General features: G+C 38.1%; 1 protein-coding gene across 1 annotated transcript in view; it reads right to left on the minus strand.

The window, feature by feature from the left end:
* Positions 1–862: 862 nt before the first annotated feature.
* Positions 863–24,472, minus strand: part of MAN2A1 (mannosidase alpha class 2A member 1) — a 108,286-nt gene continuing 84,676 nt past the window's right edge. Inside the window, exons 19-22 of the mRNA XM_069879944.1 lie at positions 18,839–18,972; positions 8,553–8,747; positions 2,540–2,650; positions 863–1,679 (exon numbers count right to left, since the gene is read on the minus strand). Of these exons, the coding sequence (XP_069736045.1) occupies positions 1,527–1,679; positions 2,540–2,650; positions 8,553–8,747; positions 18,839–18,972 (593 nt within the window). The 3' untranslated portion in view covers positions 863–1,526. The remainder of the gene's footprint in view (positions 1,680–2,539; positions 2,651–8,552; positions 8,748–18,838; positions 18,973–24,472) is intronic.

The following is a 24,472-nucleotide window of genomic DNA, read 5'->3' on the forward strand; positions in this document are numbered from 1 at the left end:
GATAAGCAATGATGCATGGAAAAATAATGCATTAGCAAGAGACAGAAGAAAGAGTTATGGAGAGGAATGAAGATGAGGAAATGGGATCATGCTCAAATGCACGTTTGTATATACCCAGAGTAAGCAGCAGCTTTATGTAGAGAAATATTTTTCACACTTGAATGGCTTCAGAACTAAATATTACTTAATATGTGAAAACAAAGCAAGAAGTAAGACTTCTTCAGTTATATGAACACTGGCAATGTAAATGAGGTTGCATGTTTGAAAAATGTTTAAAATATAGGCACGTGATTCTGAATTAATGGATCACCACAGTTTGTGATATGCAAGCACAGCTTTTGATGGGTTTGCAAACTGTCTTGCTTACTGTCAACTCTGCCTCAAGTTGCAATCTCCTTGAAAGCAGCTGAACTTAAATTTTACAGTAATTCTTTTTTTTGTCTGTGTTTCATGTTATGTAATACATTCAAATAGTCAAACTGTTTAGAATAAAATAGGACAAACGTGGTGCAGGGGGACATAGATCAGAGTGTGGCCAGCATTGTCAAATAGGAGATACACAGCTAAGTATTATACAAACTATCTTTCCCCCAAAAACATTAACATAGACACCAAAATTGTAACAAGACATATCAAAAAATAAGGCACATTTATCTTGATATGGTAATCTTGAAATAGAAAACTCATTTCAGAGAACATCAGTATCTAAATGAGTTTTACAAAAAATCTTGTATTCATGATAGTTATGGACATTTCTCATCATACATGATAATGGAATAATTGCACATATCCCAGTGTGTCAAGTAACAAATTGGGAGTTTTATTAAACTTTTCCATTGCAAAATTTTATTGTAGGTTCATGTTTTCCTATCTACATGACTCAGGTGAGCGGCAGAAGTATTAATATCTGCCATCACTTATCACAAGTACTGCAGGCTTTCATTTTACCACAATTAATAATCCCCTTTGTGCTGAAAAAAATGAAATTAATTGTGGAATAAATTGATATTATTGTCATTTATATAAATGATTGTAAATATTTGGACATTAGCTACCACACAAGAACATTTATTTCCATTTTTTTTCCAAGCTCCATCAGTCCATCAGGACTCACTTGTACACAAATTCATCAAGAATCAGAAGAGAAAGCTGTTTAAAATCCAACCCCCTCTTTATCAAAATTAAAACACCAGAAACATCATTAGTTAGCATTTAACCTGAGATTTAATCTGTTGAGAGGTTGCCATTCTTAGAAATTTCTTCACTTTTTGCATTAACTTATACTGATGTTGCCATTTTCTGAAAAAAAAACCAAAAAAACCCAAACCCACTATAAAACAAAACACCACAAAGAAGTTGCTGGCAACATGGCTTTTCACTGTGTTGGTCAAAAAAATACAGAATGCATGTTTTTCTCACAGTATCCAGAAGCTGGAATAATAATAATGTGCTTCTTATTGCACGTGAAACTTAGAGGAGATATAATTGCAGATTCCTCTTCTCTAGCTGAGTATTAAAGTGAGAGTTCATCTTAGCCGAATCCGAAATGTATTTATCTCCATAGAACTCATACTTATTTCACTTATATTTCTGGCATCTGGAGGTGAATGCATCAAAGATAAAGATGCAGGTGTAAGACTTTCCACTCTGAATTTGTTGAAGAGTTTATGCACCTTTATCTGGAGGAAAGAAAAATAATCAGAAAATACAGTATATACCTCAATATTTACTTTATTCTAATCTCTAACAATGATTCAAATGACAAATCTCTTTACAGGTATCAGCACAGCAATCCTTACATTATGAATGTTTTTAAGTACCCCATTTCAAATACTACACACCAAATTATATCTTTTTAGGAAGTGCTCAATTGCCACATTTCAACCAGGGTAAATGAATATATTAAAAAAAAACCTGATCAAAATATTTGGATCTTGTTTCTAAACAAAACTGTGCTAACTGTCCTGCTTAAAGAAAATTCCAAACCTATTACAAAATTTCTACAGATTTGTAACTACCCAGTCCACCTGCAACCCTCAGAACAAAGCTATACTTCACAGTTTTATGTATTACATCAATTCTACTGGAATTGTATAACACTCAAGTATTTGCAATGGTGCAAGTAATGTGAGCACGGGTAGGGAAAGGACATGCTATAATAAGCAACAGTTTTCAAAGTATCAGTCACATAATTTGTTAATAATATTCAAAAGATAACCAGAATATGTAATTTCACTCTTCTTACTTAATAAAGTTATAAAATATTATTAAAAATTATTTGAGTCTAAGAAAATAACTTACAGGAAGTTAGAGATTAAAACTGACCTAGAAGTTAAATTGTTGATATTTATATGGTCATTCCCACACATTACAAGACCCATACCTTTTTCATATGGAAAGCAACTTTTGAGATAACAACTATTACCCTAAAAGTATAACTCCTGAGAAATAACTACCTAGACTTCAGCTATTTTTTGACTGAAATATCAGTGTTGCTGCACTACTTGTAAGGTAAGGTACCCATAAAATCTCAGCATACCTTTCCCTGAGTAGTGGAACAGAGCAGACCCAAGTCTCTGTTTGAAAATCTGCAGTCAAATCCTTTTCTGTGAAGAATCAGAGCAGCTTCATCAGACGGCTCAATATCTACCTATAAACGAATAAAATAAAAAATTACAAAGAAAGTAGCAGAAGTAGAAAGACATTTTAGGACCTCATAAAATTATCATTGCCTTACAGTGACAGAGCCACTTAATACCTTAAGCAACGTTCAGTCTAGATTGAACAGTTACATTTCCTTTAATGTTTATAAGAATTAAGTACAGAAAGAACTAAATGGCAAAAAGAGTTTAGATATACAAAGTACTACAGAATATAAATCTAAGTTGTTCACTGAAGAGTTCAAATCTCAATAAATGCAAGCGCACATACACACAATTCAACAGTCTTCTGAGAAAAACTATATGGCAAAACCAAACCAAAACTAGAATTCATATGCTAATTACAATAGCCAGTTCTAAATACTCATTAAGAGCATATTCTAAGAAGCTTTCATTTCACAAAGCTGTCCTCTAAAATCTAGTTCAGCTCAAGTTGTACCTGAAACCATACACTAAAATACAAATACTAAACAAAAAAAAAAGAAAACAAAGTTTACAGATAAGACATACAGTGCCCTTGAGCCTCAGCAGGCATCAAACAATCTCAACTTCGTAGTTTCGACCAAATCACTAAAATCACTTAGGACAAGTCCCAAGGTGAAAAACTGGTTGAATGGCTGGGCCCAAAGAGTTATGCTAAATGGAGTTAACTCCAGCTGGAGGCGGGTCACAACTGGTGTTCCCTAGGGCTTGATGCTGGGTCCAGCCCTGTTCAATGTCTTTATCAATGACCTCAATGAGGGGATCGAATGCACCCTAAGTAAGTTGCAAATGACACCAAACCGGGTGGAAGTCTCGATCTGCTGGAGGCCAGGGAGGCTCTGCAAAGGGATCTGAACAGGCTGGACTGCTGGGCTGAGACCGACGGCATGAGGTTTAACAAGGCCAAATGCTGGGTCCTGCACTTGGGGCACAACAACCCTGTGCAGTGCTACAGACTAGGAGAAGTCTGTCTAGAAAGCTGCCTGGTGGAGAAGGATCTGGGGGTGTTGATTGACAGCCGACTGAACATGAGCCAGCAGTGTGCCCAGGTGGCCAAGAAGGCCAATGGCATCTTGGCTTGTATCAGAAATGGTGTGACCAGCAGGTCCAGGGAGGTTATTCTCCTTCTGTACTCGGCACTGGTGAGACTGCACCCCAAATACTGTGTTCAGTTCTGAGCCCCTCCCTACAAGAAGGATGTTGAGGCTCTGGAGCGAGTCCAGAGAAGAGCAACAAAGCTGGTGAAGGAGCTGGAGAACAGGCCTTATGAGGAACAGCTGAGAGAGTTGGGGTAGTTTACCCTGGAGAAGAGGAGGCTGAGGAGAGACCTTATAGCTCTCTACAACTACCTGAAAGGAGGTTGTGGAGAGGAGGGAGCTGGGCACTTCTCCCAAGTGACAGGGTAAAGGGCAAGGGGGAATGGCCTCAAGCTGCACCAGGGGAGTTTCAGGGTGGACATCAGAAAAAAATTTTCACAGAAAGGGTCATTGGGCACTGGAACAGGCTGCCCAGGGAGGTGGTTGAGTCACCACCCCGGAAGCATTTAAAACATGAGTGGATGAGGTGCTCAGGGACATGATTTAGTGGTTGATAGGAATGGCTGGACTCGATGATGCTGGAGGTCTTTTCCAACCTGCTGATTCTATGATTCTGTGAAGGAAAGCATATAAATGCCTCAAATCAGAATCTTGTTTGGATATGTACTTCGGAAAACAAAGCTATAGCCTAGAACTAGCTGGGAAACTTCAATTTACACAAAAACATAAGTTTTTTTTTCTTTTACACTAAGATACAGAAAATCACTCATCCAGTAAGACTAACAGAAAACAGTTATTCACGTTACAGATGAATGTCAATGTAAGATATGTTCATGCCACACAAGCAGCACATGACAAGATGCATTTCAAGCAGCAAGCTGTTTGCTGTGTCACTATATTCACCTTATTTATTTTCTAAGATGTATTACTTTATTTCATTTTTGTTGTTGTTTCACATTCTTCAGCTCTTAATCTTATTACACGTATAATAAGGACATGAGAAAGACTGTTCTATCGGCAGCTGTGCCAGCTCTTTGGGCTTTTCTCTCTTATTTATTGCTAGTTTACATGTTTTTGAATCGGTGCTTTTTTCCAAAAGTCTCTGCCGTAACTTTGGTTCAATTCTGGTACCCCAGTAAGTACCTACCGCCTTGGAGAAACCTATGCCCACAAACATTAGGCATTCTGTGATCCTTTAGCTCCGAAGGTGTAACAAAGGAGAGAGGTCTTAATCTAACCGGCTTCAGATCCAAACCAATTTTCTCCTAATAAAGGAGATCTTGCAACAGCTTGAACCTGTGTCTTTGAAATCCAGCATGATATGGCTTCATAGTATGACCAATTAATAGCATTAAGTACTCATTCAGATAATAAAAAGGATAAATTAATAAATTTAATGTTGGTGTTTTCAAAGTTTCTCATTTGAAATTGTAAAAATTTACGCTGTAGTATTTGGAATTGAAATGAGATACTTTGCAGTAAAACACTGACTGGTAAAAACTGCATAGTTCACAAATCCAGAATAAAACTTTGTTTGAGGAGATTTTTACGAATAACATTAGCTTGTAATCACCTAAAGTCAGGTTTTTAATTAATGCACAGCGTCTACAGTCAATCTATTCTAACAAGTTTAGAATACTTACTGTCACTGATAAATGAAAAAGTTCGTATCCTGTTAACTGGAACAGTAAATAATAGCACTTTCTACATTGTCTAAGATAATACTGATGATGTTACAAAATGATCTTCCTATTCCAACTATGAAATATCTGACTCAGTTTTCATTGTCACTGATGTGACAGTGCTGCACTTAAAAGCAGACATTTTTACGTATGCAAAATAATACCATCTGCCTAAATATCAGATTAGTGAAATATTAAAATCCATGTCACAAAAGCCTGACCTCCTGTGGGGTAAACTGATGTTTAAAATGACAAGCCAGTAACAGGTATCAACACTTGGAACCATTAATGTATTTCAAATGACAGCATTAAAAACCTAAGAGAGTCAATATTTAACTTAAATATTATCTTAATTAAGATTCAAAAGAAAGGTAATAAGCAATTAATGACACCTTCAGGGAAAGAGTTTTGGTAAGTATAAATATCTATGATACAGCAGTCAACCTTTTAGAATTCCCAGGACTTCATCTTGCATACAGCATCCATGTGTAATAAATTAAGCTGTTCTAACCTATTTTCAAAGCAGGTGTAAGAAGTTGCCACAGCCTTTGCATCTACTTTAATCACCTCTTCTTACACAATTTCTAAGTAAATCAGAGTAAGTGGATGCAAGCCTAAGGAACATCTGAGCATGGATAAACCTAATTTACATCAAATACACCTTCTAAACATGACCACGTTAACTGCATGAAAACAAATTTCTCAATTTTCAACAAACAACAACATCCTTAATCTTGTAAAACTTCACAGCACTGTTAGATGACAAAAATTCCCTAACTACTGTACTATGAAATCTCTGACTGCCTTTCTTGGAAGACCTGCTGAAGAAGGATTTGATTTTGATCTCTGAGAAATAAAATGTGGTTCTCACATCAGGCTTCTAAATGGAAAAAATTGTTAGGCTTTCTCATAAGCAGTATCCCGGGCAACGCTCCTAAAATTTTGATGAGAAAGAAAAACCATTTGAACTTCTTAATCTAATTACTATAAGCTAACAGACATGCACTGAAAAGTTCAAGCAACATGACAAAAATATGTATTTATATTTGGTGTAAGAAAACAAATGTATTCGGTTTTTAAATCTTGAGAATCCATTTGTTTACAGTAGGTAAAATATGCATTAAGACAGGTTAAAATCTGGAGCTTTATTTAAAAATTATTTAAATTTCTTATTTCTAATGCAGTGGACTCTTCTGCGACAAAACACATCTTACTACAGCAGCAACGTTCTTCCCACTGAGAGGAGCAGAATGTAAAAAGAAAGTAAGAATGCCCTTATGTTTTTTCTCAATTAAGCTTTAATGCGTTTTCATGCATTCTGAGTTCTACCTTAAATCTTAGTAATACTTTATTTAATTTGGCATCTTTTTATGTGGAATTGTAATGACATAATTCTTTGAATTTAACTTCAACAGCTAAAGCAATGGAGAATAAATCTACATTTCTGGGAAAAAATGCATTGCGTTAATTAGCCAGAATTATGAGAACTGTCATTCAAATTCTTGGAAAAAAGAAAAAGGAAGCAGAAAGTGAGGAGACATTTAGAAAGGCCATTTTGGCATGCAGGAAATTATTTCCAAGACACAGCACCATTTCTGCTGTGGGGAAGATACGTTCTATACCTACAATGATAGTGTACCTATCCTATGACTACTCATAACTTTCACTTTGAAGTGCACAAAAGTAATGCTGCAAGCTCAAAAACTGTCAGTCAAGTAATTATTGAAACGTACAACGGTGAACAGGGAAGAGATCATAGCCCTGACCTTATAGGAACTAGGTTAGTGAGGCTGGTATAGCCCAGGTAAAATCACAGAATTCACCTATGAGTAGTAACACCAAACTTGGAAAAACAGACCTTCTATTTCATAGGTTTCACAGCCACATAACACAATCAAGGGGAGGAAGTTTAGCCTACGAAAAGGAAGAGGGTGCATGCTTAGGAATATATGCCCCTGAAACTGACATGCTGAAGCAAACAGGTGTTGCTAAGTGGCTGGAGGTAAAGTAAAAGACTTTACAGTGAAGTATAGAACATAAAATTCACATGAAGATTTAATTCAATATGCAGCTTCCTCCTAGCACTTCAAAGGCTTAAGACCCACAGAATCACGAGTTATTTCACTTTGAAATGCAAAATAAGAAACAGTCATAGCTGAAGGAGTGAACATGAGACTGAATCTACAGAGAAAGTGAGAAAAAGTAAATTAATTCTATAAGAAAATAATTAAGACTAAAAATGCAGAATTATGATAAAACAGTAGCTAACGGCAAGTTTTGCAGATATTCTGAATACAATCTGAGGTTATAATAGATAAGCAGTTCTGCCTCAGCCAGAACAGGTTTGTTTGGGGTTGATTCTTTATTTGGATGTGTTTTGTTTAGTCTTTTTGTAAATGTATCAGAGAACAGTTTCACAGGAGCCAAGGATTTTAAAACAACATTAGGATAATTAAAATAGCTCTTGTATTTAAGCTTAAAAATATTTTAATAATTTATTCCTATAGATGTTAAGATGTGGCAGACTTCCTTTAAATCTCACAAATAGAATCAGACAGGCTTAAAACTATATATTTTATTAAAAACAGAAATCACTGTACTCAGAATGAAGTCTAAGGACCTTATATTTAATTTTTCTTAACACAGAAGAGCCCAAAACATATCATAGAATGATATCACAGAATGACCTGATTTGGACGGGACCCAAAAGGATCATTCAGACCAACTCCTGTCTGCATAAGACGATCCCAACATTCACACCATGTGTCTCAGGGTATTGTCCGAATACGTCTTGAATAGTGTTAGGCTTGGTGCCGTGGTTACTTCCTTGGGAAGCCATTCTAGTGCTCTACTACACTCTGTGTGAAGAACATTTTCCTAATATTCAACCTAAACCTCCTGTGGCACATCTTCCTGCCATTTCCTCCTATACGAACCCTTCCTTTCTTAAACTTGGTGAGTGCATTGAAATCTGCCCTGTCCAGAGACAAATCAATGCACTATCCATATTATGCTGTGAAAAAACAATTTCTGTATTTCATATTACTCCAACAGATAGAAGTCTCTAATTCTTGCAGAACTGACAAATGTAGTCATCATGCCGCAGTTTATCATAACATACAACTCCTCCAACAAAAATTCCCCTCCTAGAACAGATATGTTTGCTCATAAAAACAGTGTTTTAACCTTACCTTTGATTGGATTGTCCTCAGATTGACTATATGCATGTCACAAGGCATGGATGACATGAGTGGAGAAAATATATTTACCATCTCTGGGACACCTGAATCTGCATATGTTGTCATGGGAATTACAGGATGATTTAAGAAAGAAGAAGTCATATGGCTAAGAAGTGAAGGAAAACTAACAGATGCCTTCTCTTCATTCTGCAAAATAAAAAACATTTTTAAAATCAAGTCAATATACCATCTTGTCTAAATTTTGAAACCCATTTTATACATGAATCCAATAATTTAACAGAAAACTGCAGTTTATAGACTGTCCATTTAATTAATTTTGGAGCCTTCTGATCATCCACTCACTTCTAGTACTAGGTATTCTTCCTGGTTTTATACACCATTAGAACATCCCTCAAAGTGATCATTAGATGACACGTAATATTACACCATTCCTCAGCTTTTTATGTTAGCCCTCGATGTGTAAACAATGCAGTTTAGAGAAAGAAACTAGCTACTGCTTTAGCAAGTTGCTCATATCTACTCAGTATCTACTTGTATACTGACAGCCAGCTAGTCTTTTGCAGGCTTCCTTTTCAGCATAATTTCTCTGTCCTGCATTTCTTACTTTCTTCAGATTCATCTAACTTGTATCCTACATCCTTCTTTCTTTTTATACCTGACTACTTAAAACTGTTTGCTAAAAGACATTGCAACTAGGTTCTCTGTCTTGATCCACAATGCAAAAGATTTTTTTAAGCAGTTTTATTTCAATGTCATGTCAGCCAGAATTGAAGGGACTCTCTCCCAAAATTTAGCAAGTTTTGTTACGTCTCATGTTTTGTATTTACAGTGCTTTTTCATGTCTGCAGAAACTGTGTTAGGAATCTGAGATGATTAAGTCCTACATATCCACAACAGCTGGTTGAAGCTCCACAGAAGCGAGAAAAGAAAACAGAGAAACTTTTAAAAGGCCATTTGTATTCCAGAATGTCAGTGAAGATAATGCAGAAATCGGTGAAAACCTTTTGCTCTTCTCTTTGCTTGCATACTTAGGAGATAAATCCCTGTTTGTTTATAGCTAAACAGGTGAATTTTAGTGAAAACTTTGCAGAAAGTTTACTAAACACATAGTATCTTAAGCACTGATATCTTAAATCTGCATTTTATGATAGGCTGAAAACACGGAAGTAAAACATAAACAGGACATACTTAAAGAAAAGGGGAGGATTTTTATCAGCTTATAATAGACAACTGTAAGAGCAATTCTTGTTTTGGGGAGTGTATGCATATTTTATTTATAACTCTGCAGAAGCATTAAACACATCTGACAGCATAGCAACTGAAAATATGCCTGAGCTGAACTGATACAAGATGACAATTTCTGTTTTATTCTTGCTGCTTTTCTTAGTAATGATTGACACTGTTTGCCTCTTTGGTAGCTACTGAGTTCTGAAGCTCGTATTTTTATAGATCTATTATGACCCCTGAATTACCTTCCAAAAAATGGTAATAGTTGCTAGTTCTAGAGCATGTGCTTCACCACATTTATTTATATTGAATTCCACCTGGCACTTTACTGCACATTTAATCAATCCTGAGTCCTCCAATTCCTCAGTTAGCCTTGATTTTATTTATTACCTTGAAAGTTCAGCATTGCTAGCAATCTTCATTGTGATTATTTTCTTCCTTCCCAATTAAAGAAGCTAGCTCCAAGTATAGATGAAGTCTTCCATTCAAGCGACTGCATGCATGCTCTACCCACAGAGAAAATGTTCTTTCAAAGAATTCACTGTTTCTCCCCAAAAGGATCACTGCTTAGTCTGCTTCCCTAGATGTGCTAAATTCAGTCAAAACATTCTATCATTAGTTTTCTTACTATTATTCAATCATATTTTTCTGTAAAATAAGTTGATTGCTCACATCTGAGAACTTCTCTTTCTCAGATTTAAGGGACTTGAAGGAGTTGGAAGAGGAAGAAGGGTGAGCTCTCACAAGAGTAGTATTTTTTTGACTTAAAAAAAATTACCTAGTTGAAAATTTTCACAGTGAAACATCCCAAACACTTACACAGAGGACGGTCATAATTTGTTATGGGAAGAGTGACTGAAAAAATCGTTCTACTAAGTGCAACTTTATGTCTGGAAATACACTGCTTACTGAAAACAAACAGAACTCATTTAGGTATCCTCATAACTTCAGAAATAGGTGTTTCTCAGAAAATGCTACCATTTGAGATTAAGAGACATGAGGTCTTTCTGAAGGTTTCTGTTCCATTTACAGAGAAATACTGTGCAGATAAACACAAGCATGACATCCATGCGTCAAAACCTTGCCCTAGTTCCAGGGATCAGAAGTGCAGGAAAAAATCAGAGGCAGGTTTGTATATTGGATGATATAGAGCAAAAAACCTTCTCATGGCAAAAAATACCAGATGAATCCTCAGCCTTGCCTAGGAAAAGATAGCACAGAGCAGGTAAGTCTTCTACGACTGAATCCTTCAAAGACTTCTCTAAGGCTAACAGAAGTAATGTGAAGAAAAACCATGTTTATAATATAAAAAGGCAGTAACATATATTAATGTTGAGAGACCAGGAAAGATGGAAGGAAAGCCACTGAAAACTTTGAAGAACACAGATGGCAGAGATTCATTGACTTCTAAGAGACAACAGGACAAAATTCTCAGACAACCCATATCAGAACCATAAAGAGTGGCTCCTCAGTTCCTAGAGTCTGGAAATAACTAAGGATTGCAGAGAAACAGAATCTTGAAGGACTCTGGCAAATGCTAGAATCACAGCTGATCTATATCACTCATTTTTGCTCCCACTGTGTTTAGATGGTTTATTACAGTCATAAGCGTTTACTTCAGCACTATCTACTCTGAAATCTTGAAAAGCTGCTCTAAAACTTAGATGGAATTTTAATCCTGAATCTTGTATTCCCACACTCAGAACAACAGTCAGTTTTGGATGAAGTGTACAGAAGTGCAGCCATTCAGTGTATCTATATAAATGAAATAGGAATCAAGAGTACAGCACATGTTAAGAGCTGCCAAGAGAAGAAAGGAACAAGGGGTTTGTGAATGCTATGAAGACAATGCTATCACAAGAAGACCCAGAAGGAACACTTCAAATCCCATTCCCTCCTAGGCACATCACAGTCATGAAGGACTCAAGTATGTCTTTCCCTTCTCAATCTAGTTATCCAAAATTTAAAGAGGACTCTGGGGAAAGAGAAAGACGGAAAGTGTTTGCAGGCAGAGACAATGCATTTTGAAGAACAGTTACTTTATGCACACATTCACTATGTGGATGGCTTTCAGCAGTAACCTGCTGATGCTAAGTCAGAAGACACAGTTCCACAGTCTCTATCTAATTAAAGTACTGCTCTCTCAAAAGTGTCATTATTTCCTCAACTTCAATGACAGTGTTTAGCACTCAAACTGTGCATGAGGTTCCACTGGCAGCCTTACAAACATTACATACTGGCAAGATTCTGATGAATGCCACAGTCAGAGCTGAGTGCTGGCTAATGAGCTCTAATCAAAGCAAATATTGCCTTTTTAAACTACCTTATAGCACACTCACATACAGTTATCCAATTTGAAACTGTGTTGAAATAAAAGCTCTTGAATGACTGTGCACTAGATGTGAACAAATGCTTTTATAGGATCTTCCTCTTATCAATACTATGGTAAATAATTCTAAATTACCAGACTCCAGCATAACCTTAGGTTACAATCTGCAACAAGATCTAAAAGCGGCCTCATGTATAAAAAGTGCCTTCCTATAAGCAACAAGCTATTTTACTGATAAACAGAGGATGGAACAGACTAAGAAAAGATTCAAAGGATTTTCTGATAAAAGTTTGAAGTTGAGTAACTGAGGTCCTTAATCAGAGGGGGAAAACAGTAATTAGACTCTTCAGAAATCATTTAGTAATTGATTAGGAGAAAGAAATGAAAAATACTTTAGCAAAGGAAGTAAAGCTGAAGATGTTGATAATTGGACTTCAACTGAGCTAACAGAAAAAATGAACTTTTCAACACATACAAGCAGTCTGAAATTTCCCATATGAAAGTAAGAAAATGAAACTGAAGAACAACAAATCACAAAGCTTGACTATTTACTCCTCCTATAGACTGCTGTCTGTTATGAATAACCTCAATCAGAAAAGAAATCTAATCTTAATTCCAAAATGCCAATAGCAGGCAAACTATGCAATCAAATATGGTGAAATGTAGATGCTGACTTTGAATGTCAGTGCATTCAAATAAAATCTGGAAACAAGACAGAATTCTGGGCCTGCTAAACCAATGGATGTAGATCAAAACAGTCTGATACCAAACCACCTGGATTATTCCTGGAAAGAAAAAGGTCTCTCAATCTGTCTCATATTGTGTCAGGACTAGATTTTTATCCACTTTCTCTGTCACAGGTTCAGAAAACAGGCAGCACTTTTCAAACAACATTTCTGGACTGGAAAATCTAATCTGTGAGTAGAAAGACCCTTCAGAGGATCTCTAGTTCCATAACATAAACAGAAAACATTATTAAATACCTCTCAATCATACACACATAGACATATGGCCAGCCATACAAGTGACCAGAGAGCAGCACCTCAGTCAGCACCCAAAAACCCACATGGCACTTGGGTAACATGAGCAGAACAGACAATCCAAACCTGACTCCATCTGATCAGGTATGACGTTCACTAGACCCTCACTTTCTTGATTCACAAGTACACTCAACAACCACTGACCCCTCAAAAACCAGTGCAGATTTTAAGTCCACCTGATATCCATGCCTGGATCTTAGGCCTCTTATCCATTCACCAGATCAGACTTTCCATCCTTCCAGGTTCTAGCCCCTACCTGTCAGCTTATAGTTTACATGGACACATAGGAAACACAGATTTTGACAGCAACTGGCAGTCAGTTGCACTGGTCCCTCAGTCCCACAGTCTCTCTCTCTCAAACAGCTGACACATAGACCTTTTATTCTACTTGCTCCCTAATATTACCTGAAGTGGGCTAATGGCTCACTCAGATTCAGGAAAGGTTGTGCATTCACACAGAAACCAGATTTAATAAGAACAGAGGATATACTGTGATGGTCAAGCACGGGACTTTATCAGATCATTTAATGCCCCCTTTGCCCCTATTTTTCCCATTTGTTCCTCCTCAATCCTTCTCCTTCCCCTCCAATGTCCCTTCCACCAAACATCCCATAACAATTCTCTAGGGTTTTTTTAAGCAATTGTTCCTTCAGTGACTATCAGGTCTATGCATTTAATTTAATTAATCTTCCATCAGACGCCACAATAGCAATTATGTTCTATAAACATATAACTCAAAGAACAGCTGCTTGCAGGCCTACAGAAGTGTGCAGATGGCAAAGGAAGTAATGAGTCACTATGGCCATAAGCCAACCATCATAATCTCTGAGGTTGATAAACATACAGTCATTGGTATAGTTGGATGAAAGGGAACACAAAATCAAACAGCATTACATGCTTTTCTCAAAAATAAAATTACTTTATATCTTTGTTATAGCCTCTTCCACCAATTTAATTTGTTTTCTTGTAATTCTTCTTATAGAGTTTGTTCTGTTCATTAATGGTGCAGGAGGAAGAAGCTGAGACTTAATGCCTAAATAACCCATGATAGAGTTGTAGAAAGGACACAGTGCTAGATTTTGTTTCCTGCTAACAGGGAAAAGATTATCATGTTCTCGATACTGGCAAAACAAGTGATCAGAAATTACCTGGAGTTCTGCTTTGATGAGGAACTAAGTCACCACCACTGATGATAAAGACAGAAACTACACAGTGATACCTCCTAATATTTGTCCTCCACAGAGGCTATTTGCATTGGAAGTCTGCATTGGTCTATCCTGTCACTTTGGTGATTTACAGTGGCTAAAAACGGAGAGACTAAGCTTGAACTCTATGCGTACTAAAGTAAAATATGTACCTTTTTTCTAAACACAGCTAGCAGACAGGTATGCACAAGTGAAGATCAATAAAAATGACCAAATGAAAATAATTTACTGTAGACATACATATATATATATATATATAAAACCCAAACTCAAACAACCCGAAAACCAAACCATGGAAGAGACATAGCTATAAGCTGGTAATGAGGAGCAGCTGAGAGAGCTGGGGTTGTTTAGCCTGGAGAACAGGAGGCTGAAGGGAGACCTCATTGCTCTCTATAGCTACCTGAAAGGAGGTTGTGGAAAGGAGGGAGCTGGTCTCTTCTCCCAATGGACAGGGGACAGGACAAGAGGGAATTGCCTCAAGCTCCACCAGGGGAGGTTCAGGCTTGACATCAGAAAAAATTTTTCACAGAAAGGGTCATTGGGCACTGGCAGAGGCTGCCCAGGGAGGTGGTTGAGTCACCTTCCCTGGAGGTGTTTAAAAGACAGGTGGATGAGGTGCTGAGGGGCACGGTTTAGTGACTGCTAGGAATGGTTGGACTCGATGATCCAGTGGGTCTTTTCCAACCTAATGATTCTGTGATGAGTCCAGAAATCAGAGGAAGGCAGTCTTCCATATTGCCTACTTCACTGTGAGCCAGCTGCAAGTGGCTACTGCCCTGTTGTGGGGTGAGAACATTCCCTGCAAAGAGCTTTGGGTAGTATCATGTGAATAGATCTTGGAGACAAATCTGTCTTCATGTAGAACCTTTACGCAATACATATCTGTCACAGTGTCAAGAAACAACAATATTCAAAATAAATTAAGCTGTAAGATGCCCTGGCATAAAAATGAGGATAGTGCTGATCTGAAAGCAGCTAGTTTGTGTAGATCAGTAAGAGATGGAAATGCTGTTCTGGAGCAGCAGTCGCAAACATCCAGCATAAAAAACATAGTATATATAATAGAAGCAGTAATAATCGTTTAAATGTAGTGTTTTAAGCAAAGCTGTGAAAAACACATATCTGAACCTCTCTTCAAATGAAACAAGGAATAAATGTACCTCCCTTACTAAATATATGTGGCAAGGTCCAAAGGAGGATGCATTGTATTCTGCGCAAAAGCAAAAGTGAGATATGTTTTTTGGTTTTTAGCCTTCTGAGGCCACAATGAAACACTAAAACTATAAAGTTCAAGGTTTTGTACATATATGACGAGTTCACTATGGCAGTGATAACTAAAAATGATATTAGAATATCTGAGGTTATCATATGATAGTAGGCAGGCAAATGCTGAGTTTCAGCCTTGAATTATCAAGTTGATTACACTTGTTAAAGTAAGGTTACCCATAGCACAGTAATGCACAGTACATAGCCACTACGTAAGATGCACACATGCATTATAAATATGCACAAGCCAATCACAAATGCAACTCAAGAATCAGATAGAATGGCTATATCATGAAGTATATATTTTCTGAGAAAGCAGATACTGACAGATATTCGATAAGAAAAAAAGTAGTTGTATTTGGTGGAAGAAAAGGAGTTTGATTATCTCACTGCCACATATTTGTGTTTCTATTAACTGTCTGTATCACCGAATTCCTCAAAAACATAGCCACTATTCGAGGCACTGAATCCCAGCTAGCTGCTTGAGACTTGGCTATAAATCCAGTTAGATAAGTCAAACAAGTTAAAGCCAAGTATGAAGTAGGGATATGAAGAAGAAAGTTTGTGCAGAGCTTAGGGAGCAAAAATAAACTAACAAGCTTCAGCAAAACAAACCAACCTCCTGTTCTGAAACTATTCTTGAGAAAAGACAAAACTAAATATTCTGCAATACACTTTAGGAAAAGCTTGTACTGACAAAGATACCAAGAGATCAGAACTCTCACCTTCTGTAGCTTCCATGATTTCTCAAGTCAATACCAAACTACGGCTTGACAACAAAATGACGGTCAGCATATGAGTCACACTACAGCTGAATACATACAAAACGTGCATATAATTTCTTCATAATTTTTTAACAGGTCTTTTTTTAAACTATTATAACAACTACCTTCTGAGTAACAATGCACTAAAAAATATACATTGAAAAAAGCAGAAAGAAAGTGGACTACTAACCTTCTCTATGTTAACACACATAAAACAATTACATGAATCAAAAAATATTACCAATATTCACATACATTTAGAAGAAAAAAAATGCCAGAACACTCCTACTATAGCAAAAGGGAATTCCTGATGTAACACCAGAAAGGTAGTATTTCCTTAAAACATACTACTTGGCTGGTGGGGATTGTACGCACAGTATCAGGTGGGCCAACAGCACTCTTGGACCATGCCGACTTCCCCATAGATTTGATCACCCTGCTTTTCAAGTCCTTTCAAGAGTGGTTAAGAAACAACTGCACTTAAAGCTTGACTCTGCAGTTGTTTAAAACCATTATAATCTCAGCAGGAAGGGTTAGGGAGAAGGAAGGAGCTGGAGCAACAGGTACCCAAAACACTTCAAAGATTTTTGATTCTAGCAGGTAACTGCAATTTCTACTTTCAAAAATTCTCAGCAACTTGCATAGAATCTTTCAAAATCAGAGGAAAGGAAGAGGATTTCAATAAGAAAAGGGCAATACATTATTATCCTACTGAACTGATGTATGACTGGTATCCCAAACAGATAAACATATGCAAAGACACATGCGATCTTTTCACTCACCAGATAATCAAAGAGTTGTTTAGCCTGCCTTTGTTCTAACTGAGGTAATTCCATACTGTTTTCCAAAGGAGTGTTTTGGTTTGAAGCAGCATTGCCATTCTGAAACTAAACTTATGATCAACCCCACTTAACCAGGCAGTGTGCTAGTTTGCAGAAAAGTCTCAGAGCACATGGACTAGTTTTCTTTTACAAGTAACCAAGAAGCTCCCATGCGTGTCCGCACCAAACATGCTTGTGCTCTCAACTTTCAGATCTCTGTTATGGATAAGTAACGGAATGAATGACTAATTCTTTGGACAGTTTTTAGAAGTCTGTTCTGACAAAAAAATAAATAGATTTACGTTGAGCAGGGACTGGAATAGAAGATTCCAGAGATACCTTTTACCGAGTTCTTCTGTGGCTCTACGGAAATTACCAAAGCTGCCCACAGTGTCAATGGATGCATCATGGCACTAACTGATTTGATCTGCTCCTGTTGTTGCAAATTATTTGTTAATGTAAACATAGATTTCCATGTGCAATAATTCTTAACAGCTTCACATTCTAACTTAATACAACACCAATTACCCTGGGCACCAAAGAAGTTTTCTGTGGCAGTATAGATCTCTCTGCAGGTTTTTGCTTGAGAAGGTAGATAAACCCTTACGATGCTCACTGCTGTCAAAGCTTGTCTGCTGTAGGACTCAAATAACTTCTTTGAAGTTAGCTCAAGTGTTTGTACACCACACTGACAAATGCACTTAATATGCTGCCTGTGTAATACAGGATGAAGAACCAGAAAATCATAATGATGCACACAACATAAGGAAAACACTGTCAATCATTAAGTGGTAGAAATTAGCTTTAGGCTTGATATTATCATCTTTTTATAGTGGTTAATGATACCCATTATAAACCAAAATTAATTTCAATTTATCTGCATCTTCGTTAGTAGCTTAGAATACAACCTCTCATCTTTAGCTATGTGATGATTTTAAAAAAACGCAGTACAGTCACTATGATTATACTGCCTCAGTATTAAGATTACTTCTTATTTTGTCATTTTCAGAAATGATAGGAAAAAAGCAAAGAGATCAAATGCAAAGAACTAAAAGAAAACTGAACAGTTATTCAAAAGCTTAATACAGAAAAAGACAAATGGAGATGATTTGCACAAGTAAAATAAAGACTTACAACAAAAAAATGGTCTCAGGATTCCCAGGATCATGATCAAGTGAGAATGTTTATAGGCCTGGTATCGAACTATTTTGACCTAAATCTAAATTTTTAAGATGTTTTCTATTTCCACCAGTTTATCCAAAATAATTTGCCTAGATTCAGTTTTGTTGAGAAGCAGAGGTATTACTAATTAGCATTTTTTAAAAGCTTCCTCAATTTAAATAAATAAATGAAAACAGAAAACAGAAGAGACTTATACAGCAGCACGCCATTTCTGTGTTGAAATGTGAGAAAGCAGATACTGCCAGTATTTGTGTGAGGAATAGTGAAAGATGAAGCCTTCCATCATGAGAACAACCAAGCAAGCTGACAAAACTCCACTGGAAGCTGTTTCCTTACTTCTACTGCTCATGGAACAACTTCTGATTGAGTTCATTACTGCTGTAACAGAAATAAATATTTATCTACCAATTAGCCAGAAAAATCCAGACAGTGAATCCTACCACATCTGTTCCATGTCTTCTTTCCAGTAGAAGTCGGAAAATATTAGCTGTAATCTTATTATCTTGGACACCTTGACCAAGGCCACGGTTGTCATCCTGCATAAGTCGACGATCCATGATCACTTCCAACTGACCTATAAGATGAATACAAAGATTATACTGATAACAAGAACATCCAATGTTTCTATTGAACACAAGAAAAATAGCTTGAAATAGAAACAATAAAGAATCACATTTTTTCTCCTACATGTGAAAAAGTAACAGTAAATCAATAATTAGGACTGATTATGAAGACAGTCAATACCTTTGGGCTTTGGCTGTATAACTTCCCAAAAACTTTTCACAAGCCTTTCAGCACAAAGTCCTACAAATCTTTAACATAAGAGTCTAAACAGAAGTTTAGCATGAAAAGTTATTATTGTTAACAATTATTTGTAACAAGAAAACTTGGTGCATGAAGCATAAAAGACGAGAAACTCCCCAAGTAGCTGCAACTGTACGGAGAAACCTTCTGTAAAGAAACTGTATTCATCTTATACTCTATAAAAAGAGTGCACCTCTGAAAATATTTTATCCTTACAATCATTCCCTGCAAGGGTATTTTCACTTATGGGAGTAGGAAAGAACTTTGCACTCAATGAACACTGAATATAAAGTTCTGAGTTTATATGGAAGTGTAGTGCTGCCAATTCTGAATAGTTCTTCAAGATATTAAATCATAAGTAGACATTTTGGAAGACAAAGTTCATATCTTTGTATCTTTTCAAGTTTATATCTCCAGAAGAAAACCACTTCAGGGCATGTAATTAAGGCTGTTACAGTTTTTGCACACTAAATCTTCAAAGAAGAGTACTTATATCCTAAATAAAACTAGAAGATTTAAGTACTTGTTTCCTAAATAAGGAATGCACAATTTGAGCTACTAGAAAAGGCTGCTTAGTAAGGCAGTCTCTTTTATACCTCTTCATGGTTCTAAAACTTACACAATTTTCCTAAGTACTTTTTCTTCCCTTCCCTCAATTAAGGGACACAAAAACCCCATGCAGTCCTACAGGCTTGGCGGAAGAGTGGCTGGAAAGCTGCCTGGCAGAGAAAGATCTGGAGTTGTTAGCCAACTAAACACATGTATTGCATGAGGCTTCAGGACACAAGTGATCCCTGTTACCTTCTTTATTACCCAGTCCACCTCTGAATGACAGTGGTGCATGCCATGTACCTGAAGCTCTTCCCTGGGGCATGGAGGATAATCCATTGAGTAGTAAATTAGAGCAGAACTGCATGGAACTTACAAGATGGAGAGTGATCAGCATCGAACATTAAAAAATGATCATGTATCCAATCCCACAAATGGGAAGACAGATGGAATGCAGGAATAAAGCTTTGGCTGTGTACTTCACTGTGTTTGCTAAGTCTCTCAGATGCTGATGCTGAAGACTGATGACAATACAGTGAGCAATCTTGTTCCATACTGCTGAGATCATCGAACAGCATGAGAATTAACTAACTACTCCACAGTAAAGACTCTGTCTCATATCATAGAATCATAGAACCATTTCAGCTGGAAAAGACCTTTAAGATCATCATGGCTACCTGTAAGCCGAATATGATCAGCTCTGTCACTAAACCATGTCCCTAAGTGACAGGTCTGCAGGTCTTGTGAATACCTCTAGGGATGGTGATTCAACCACTTCTCTTGGTAGCCTGTTCCAATGCTTAATAACCCTTTTACTGAAGTAATATTTCTTAATATTAGCCTAAACCTTCCCCAGCACAACTTGAGACCATTTCTTCATCCTGTCCTTTCTTACCTGGGAGTAGAGACAGCCACTCACCTCACTACAACCTTCTTTCAGGCAGTTGTAGAAATCAATAAGGTCTCCCCTCAGCCTTCTCTTCTGTAGAACAATGCCCGTTCCCTCAGCTGCTCCCTGTAAGACTTGCTCTCTAGTCTCACTGCCAGCTTTACTGCCCTTCTTTGTACAAACTTCAGCACCTCAATGTCTTCCTTGTAGTGAGAAGCCCAAAACCCAACACACCATTTGAGGTGTGGCCTCACCAGCATCGAGTACAAGGGGACAATTAATTCCCTATTCCTGCTGGCCACACCATTTCTTATATAGGCCAGGATGTCACTGGCCTCCTGGGCCACTTGAGTACACTGCTGGCTCGGCACTCTTCTGGCTGTCAACCAACACCCCCCAGGTCCTTCCTTGCTGGGCAGCTTTCCAGCCACTCATACCCAAGTCAGTAGCCTTGCATAGGGTTGTTATGACCCAGGTGCAGGTGCAAAGCCAACACTTGGCTTTGTCAAATCTTTTACAACTGGCTTTGGCATATCAATCCAGCCTGTCCAGATCCCCCTGTGGTATTTTCCTTCCCTCAAGCACATCAACACACCTGCCTAACTTGGTGTATAGAAAGTTATGGAGGGTGCACTCGATCGCCACATCCAGATCATTGATTCAGATTTTAAACAGAATTGGCCCTAACACTGAGCACTGGGGAACTCAACTTGTGACTGGCTACCAACTGGCTTTTAACTCCATTCACCACAGCTCCTTGGACCCAGCCATCTGGCCAGTTTTTTTCCCCAGCAAATATCCAAGAATGGAAAGTGAGAAATAATCAGCTGATAATATAAATGGTGGTTAATGACTTGAGACACAGTCAGACACACAGATACACAACTACTGAAGGTGCTTGCCTGAACTATAAAATGGTTCTAAATTTTCTTCCAGGATCTATCTGAGATCATGAAGGGCCTCCCAAAGAGATGTTATGAACATAGGACTTCTAGTAGCCACAGAACCTTCATCTTCATGTCTGTTGTCTCTTAAAAGGAGTCCAACATGCCCTCAGGACAAAGGTAGTAAACACAGTGATTTCATGAAATATTACTGAATGGTAAGTCCAACTCCATGGGTCCGGATAGGATCCACCCAAGAGTATTGACGGAGCTGGTGGACATGCTTCGAAAACCCCTTTCTACCAGCAATCCTGGCTGACTGGGGAAGTTCCACTGGACTGGAGGCTGGCTGATGTTGTGCCCATCTACAAGAAGGGTAGCAGGGAGGATCCTGGAAACTAGACCTGCCAGTCCGACCTCAGGGCTGGGGAAGGTTATGGAACAGGTGATCTTGAGTGACACAGCACATGCAAGAGAACTGGGTGATCAGGTCCAGTCAACAGAGATTCATGAAAGGCAGGTCTTGCCAAACTAGCCTGATCGCCTTCTATGACAAAGTGACCCACCTACTAGATGAGGGAAGGGCTGTGGCTGTAGTCTTCTTGGACTTCAGTAAAGCCTTTGACACAGTTTCTCACAGCATTCTGCTTAGGAAACTGTCAGCCTCTGGCCTGGACAGGTGCACACTCTCCTGAGTGGAAAATTGGTTGGATGGCCGGGCCCAGAAAGTGGTGGCAAATGGAGTTAACTCCAGCTGGAGGCGGGTCACAACTGGTGTTCCCCAGGGCTCAGAGCTGGGTCCAGCCCTGCTCTATGTCTTTATCATTGACCTGGATAAATACATTGAGTACACCCTTAGTAAATTTGCAGACGACACTAAACTGGGAGGAAGTGTTGGTCTGCTGGAGGGTAGGGAGGCTCTTCAAAAGGATCTGAACTGGCTGGTTTGCTGAGTCCAATGGCATGAGGTTTAACAAGGCCAAAAGCCGGGTCCTGCACTTGGGGCACAACAACCCTGTGCAGTGCTACAGACTAGGAGAAGTCTGGCTAGAAAGCTGCCTGGAGGAGAGGGACCTGGGGGTGTTGGTTGACAGCCGACTGAATATGAGCCAGCAGTGTGCCCAGGTGGCCAAGAAGGCCAATGACATCTTGGTTTGTATCAGAAACGGTGTGGCCAGCAGGTCCAGGGAGGTTATTCTCCTTCTGTACTCGGCACTGATGAGACCACTCCTTGAATACTGTGTTCAGTTCTGGACCCCTCACCACAAGAAGGATGCCCAGGCTCTGGAGCGAGTCCAGAGATGAGCAATGAAGCTGGTGAGGGGGCTGGAGAACAAGTCTTATGAAAAGTGACTGAGGGAGCTGGGGTTCTTTAGCCTGGAGAAGAGGAGGCTGAGTGGAGACCTCATTGCTCTAGACAACTACCTGAAAGGAAGTTGTGGAGAGGAGGGAGCTGGCCTCTTCTCCCAATGGACAGGGGGCAGGATAAGGGGGAATGGCCTCAAGCTGCACCAGGGGAGGTTCGGACTGAAAAACAGAAAAAAAATTTTCACAGAAAGGGTGATCAGGCACTGGAACAGGCCGCCCAGGGAGGTGGTTGAGTCACCATTCCTGGAGGTATTTAAAAGAAAGGTAGACAAGGTGCTCAGGCAACACGGTTTAGCGGTTGATAGGAATGGCTGGACTTGATGATCCAAGACATCTTTTCCAACCTGGCGATTCTATGATTCTATAACAAGTGAAATACATTCTCCTTTTTTAGTGGGCGTAGAATAAATATTCAATGTTGCTAACTGTCTCTTAACCTTGAGTGACATAACAGAGTTTTCCAGAGTGACACAGTTAAGAAATTAAAGCTATGACCAGATATGGGATAGACATTTTGCTCTTTTATTTAACTGGTGTAGGGATAAACCCTCTAATGTCCTCTGACTAGGTTGAAAGCAGTGCTTGCCGAAAGCAAGTTTCTGCACAACACTTAACTATAATAACTCAAACAATGCTAGCCTTAAATTCCCTAACTTGAAGGCAGAGAGCAGGAGGGGTGTCTCTGTGGACTTAGACATTGCATAGTTCTGTGATGCAGAGACTAGTACTGTTAAAGAATAAATACAGACACTATTAAAAGGTAACAGTAATTTATTCTCCAATGCCTATGTAACAGATGCTTACAAATATTTGGTTATGTCAAATTCATTCACATGACCAGGCCAAAGGAAATTTGTTTTCAAGCAATTGAGGCATGCAATAGTGTGGTTAGGGTCTTCTATCAGGCGGTCTGGGAACAAAAGGCTGATATTTTCTACTATGGCTTTATTATTAGTCTATATGCCTGTGTTAACTCTTTGCCCTAAAATTAATTAGGTTTGCAAATACTGTCATTGATGTAGTACAGCACTGACCTTTTGTCAGAATAAACATTAATATAACAGTTTTTAAAAAAAAAAAACAACAAAACAACCTGCAAAGCAGGTTTTGGCATCATTTCTGATGGGCTTTTTTCTTTTAAGTATTCACTCCATTGTTTTTTTTAAAACCGTGTAAATTTAAACCTGTGATATATTACAGCAAGGAATTATACATCTCAAATTATGAATTAAATACCTTATATTGCCCACTGCTTACTCCTCATTCTTGTAGCAGAATAGACGGAACAACTTATCTTTGCCCAGTTCCTTCAGGCCATTTATCAGAGCCTTTCTGGCTGTGAGGGACTGCATTCCTTTTAGAATCCCTAATATTATTTTTTTTCTTGTCAACATTCTGCAGCTCTTTCAAAGTATTTCATTAAATTTGTGAAGTATGATTTTGCTTTAGAAGTAGTATGTTGATACTTACTCAGATTTTATCCTTTATTTCACCAATTCTACTATTAAAAAAATGTGATACTGTTTTCCTTGACAGCGATGTTAGCCTATGCTGTTCATACCTTAGGACTACTGCTGCCT

This window comes from Phaenicophaeus curvirostris, chromosome Z, assembly GCF_032191515.1.
Source record: "Phaenicophaeus curvirostris isolate KB17595 chromosome Z, BPBGC_Pcur_1.0, whole genome shotgun sequence".
Lineage (NCBI taxonomy): Eukaryota > Metazoa > Chordata > Aves > Cuculiformes > Cuculidae > Phaenicophaeus > Phaenicophaeus curvirostris.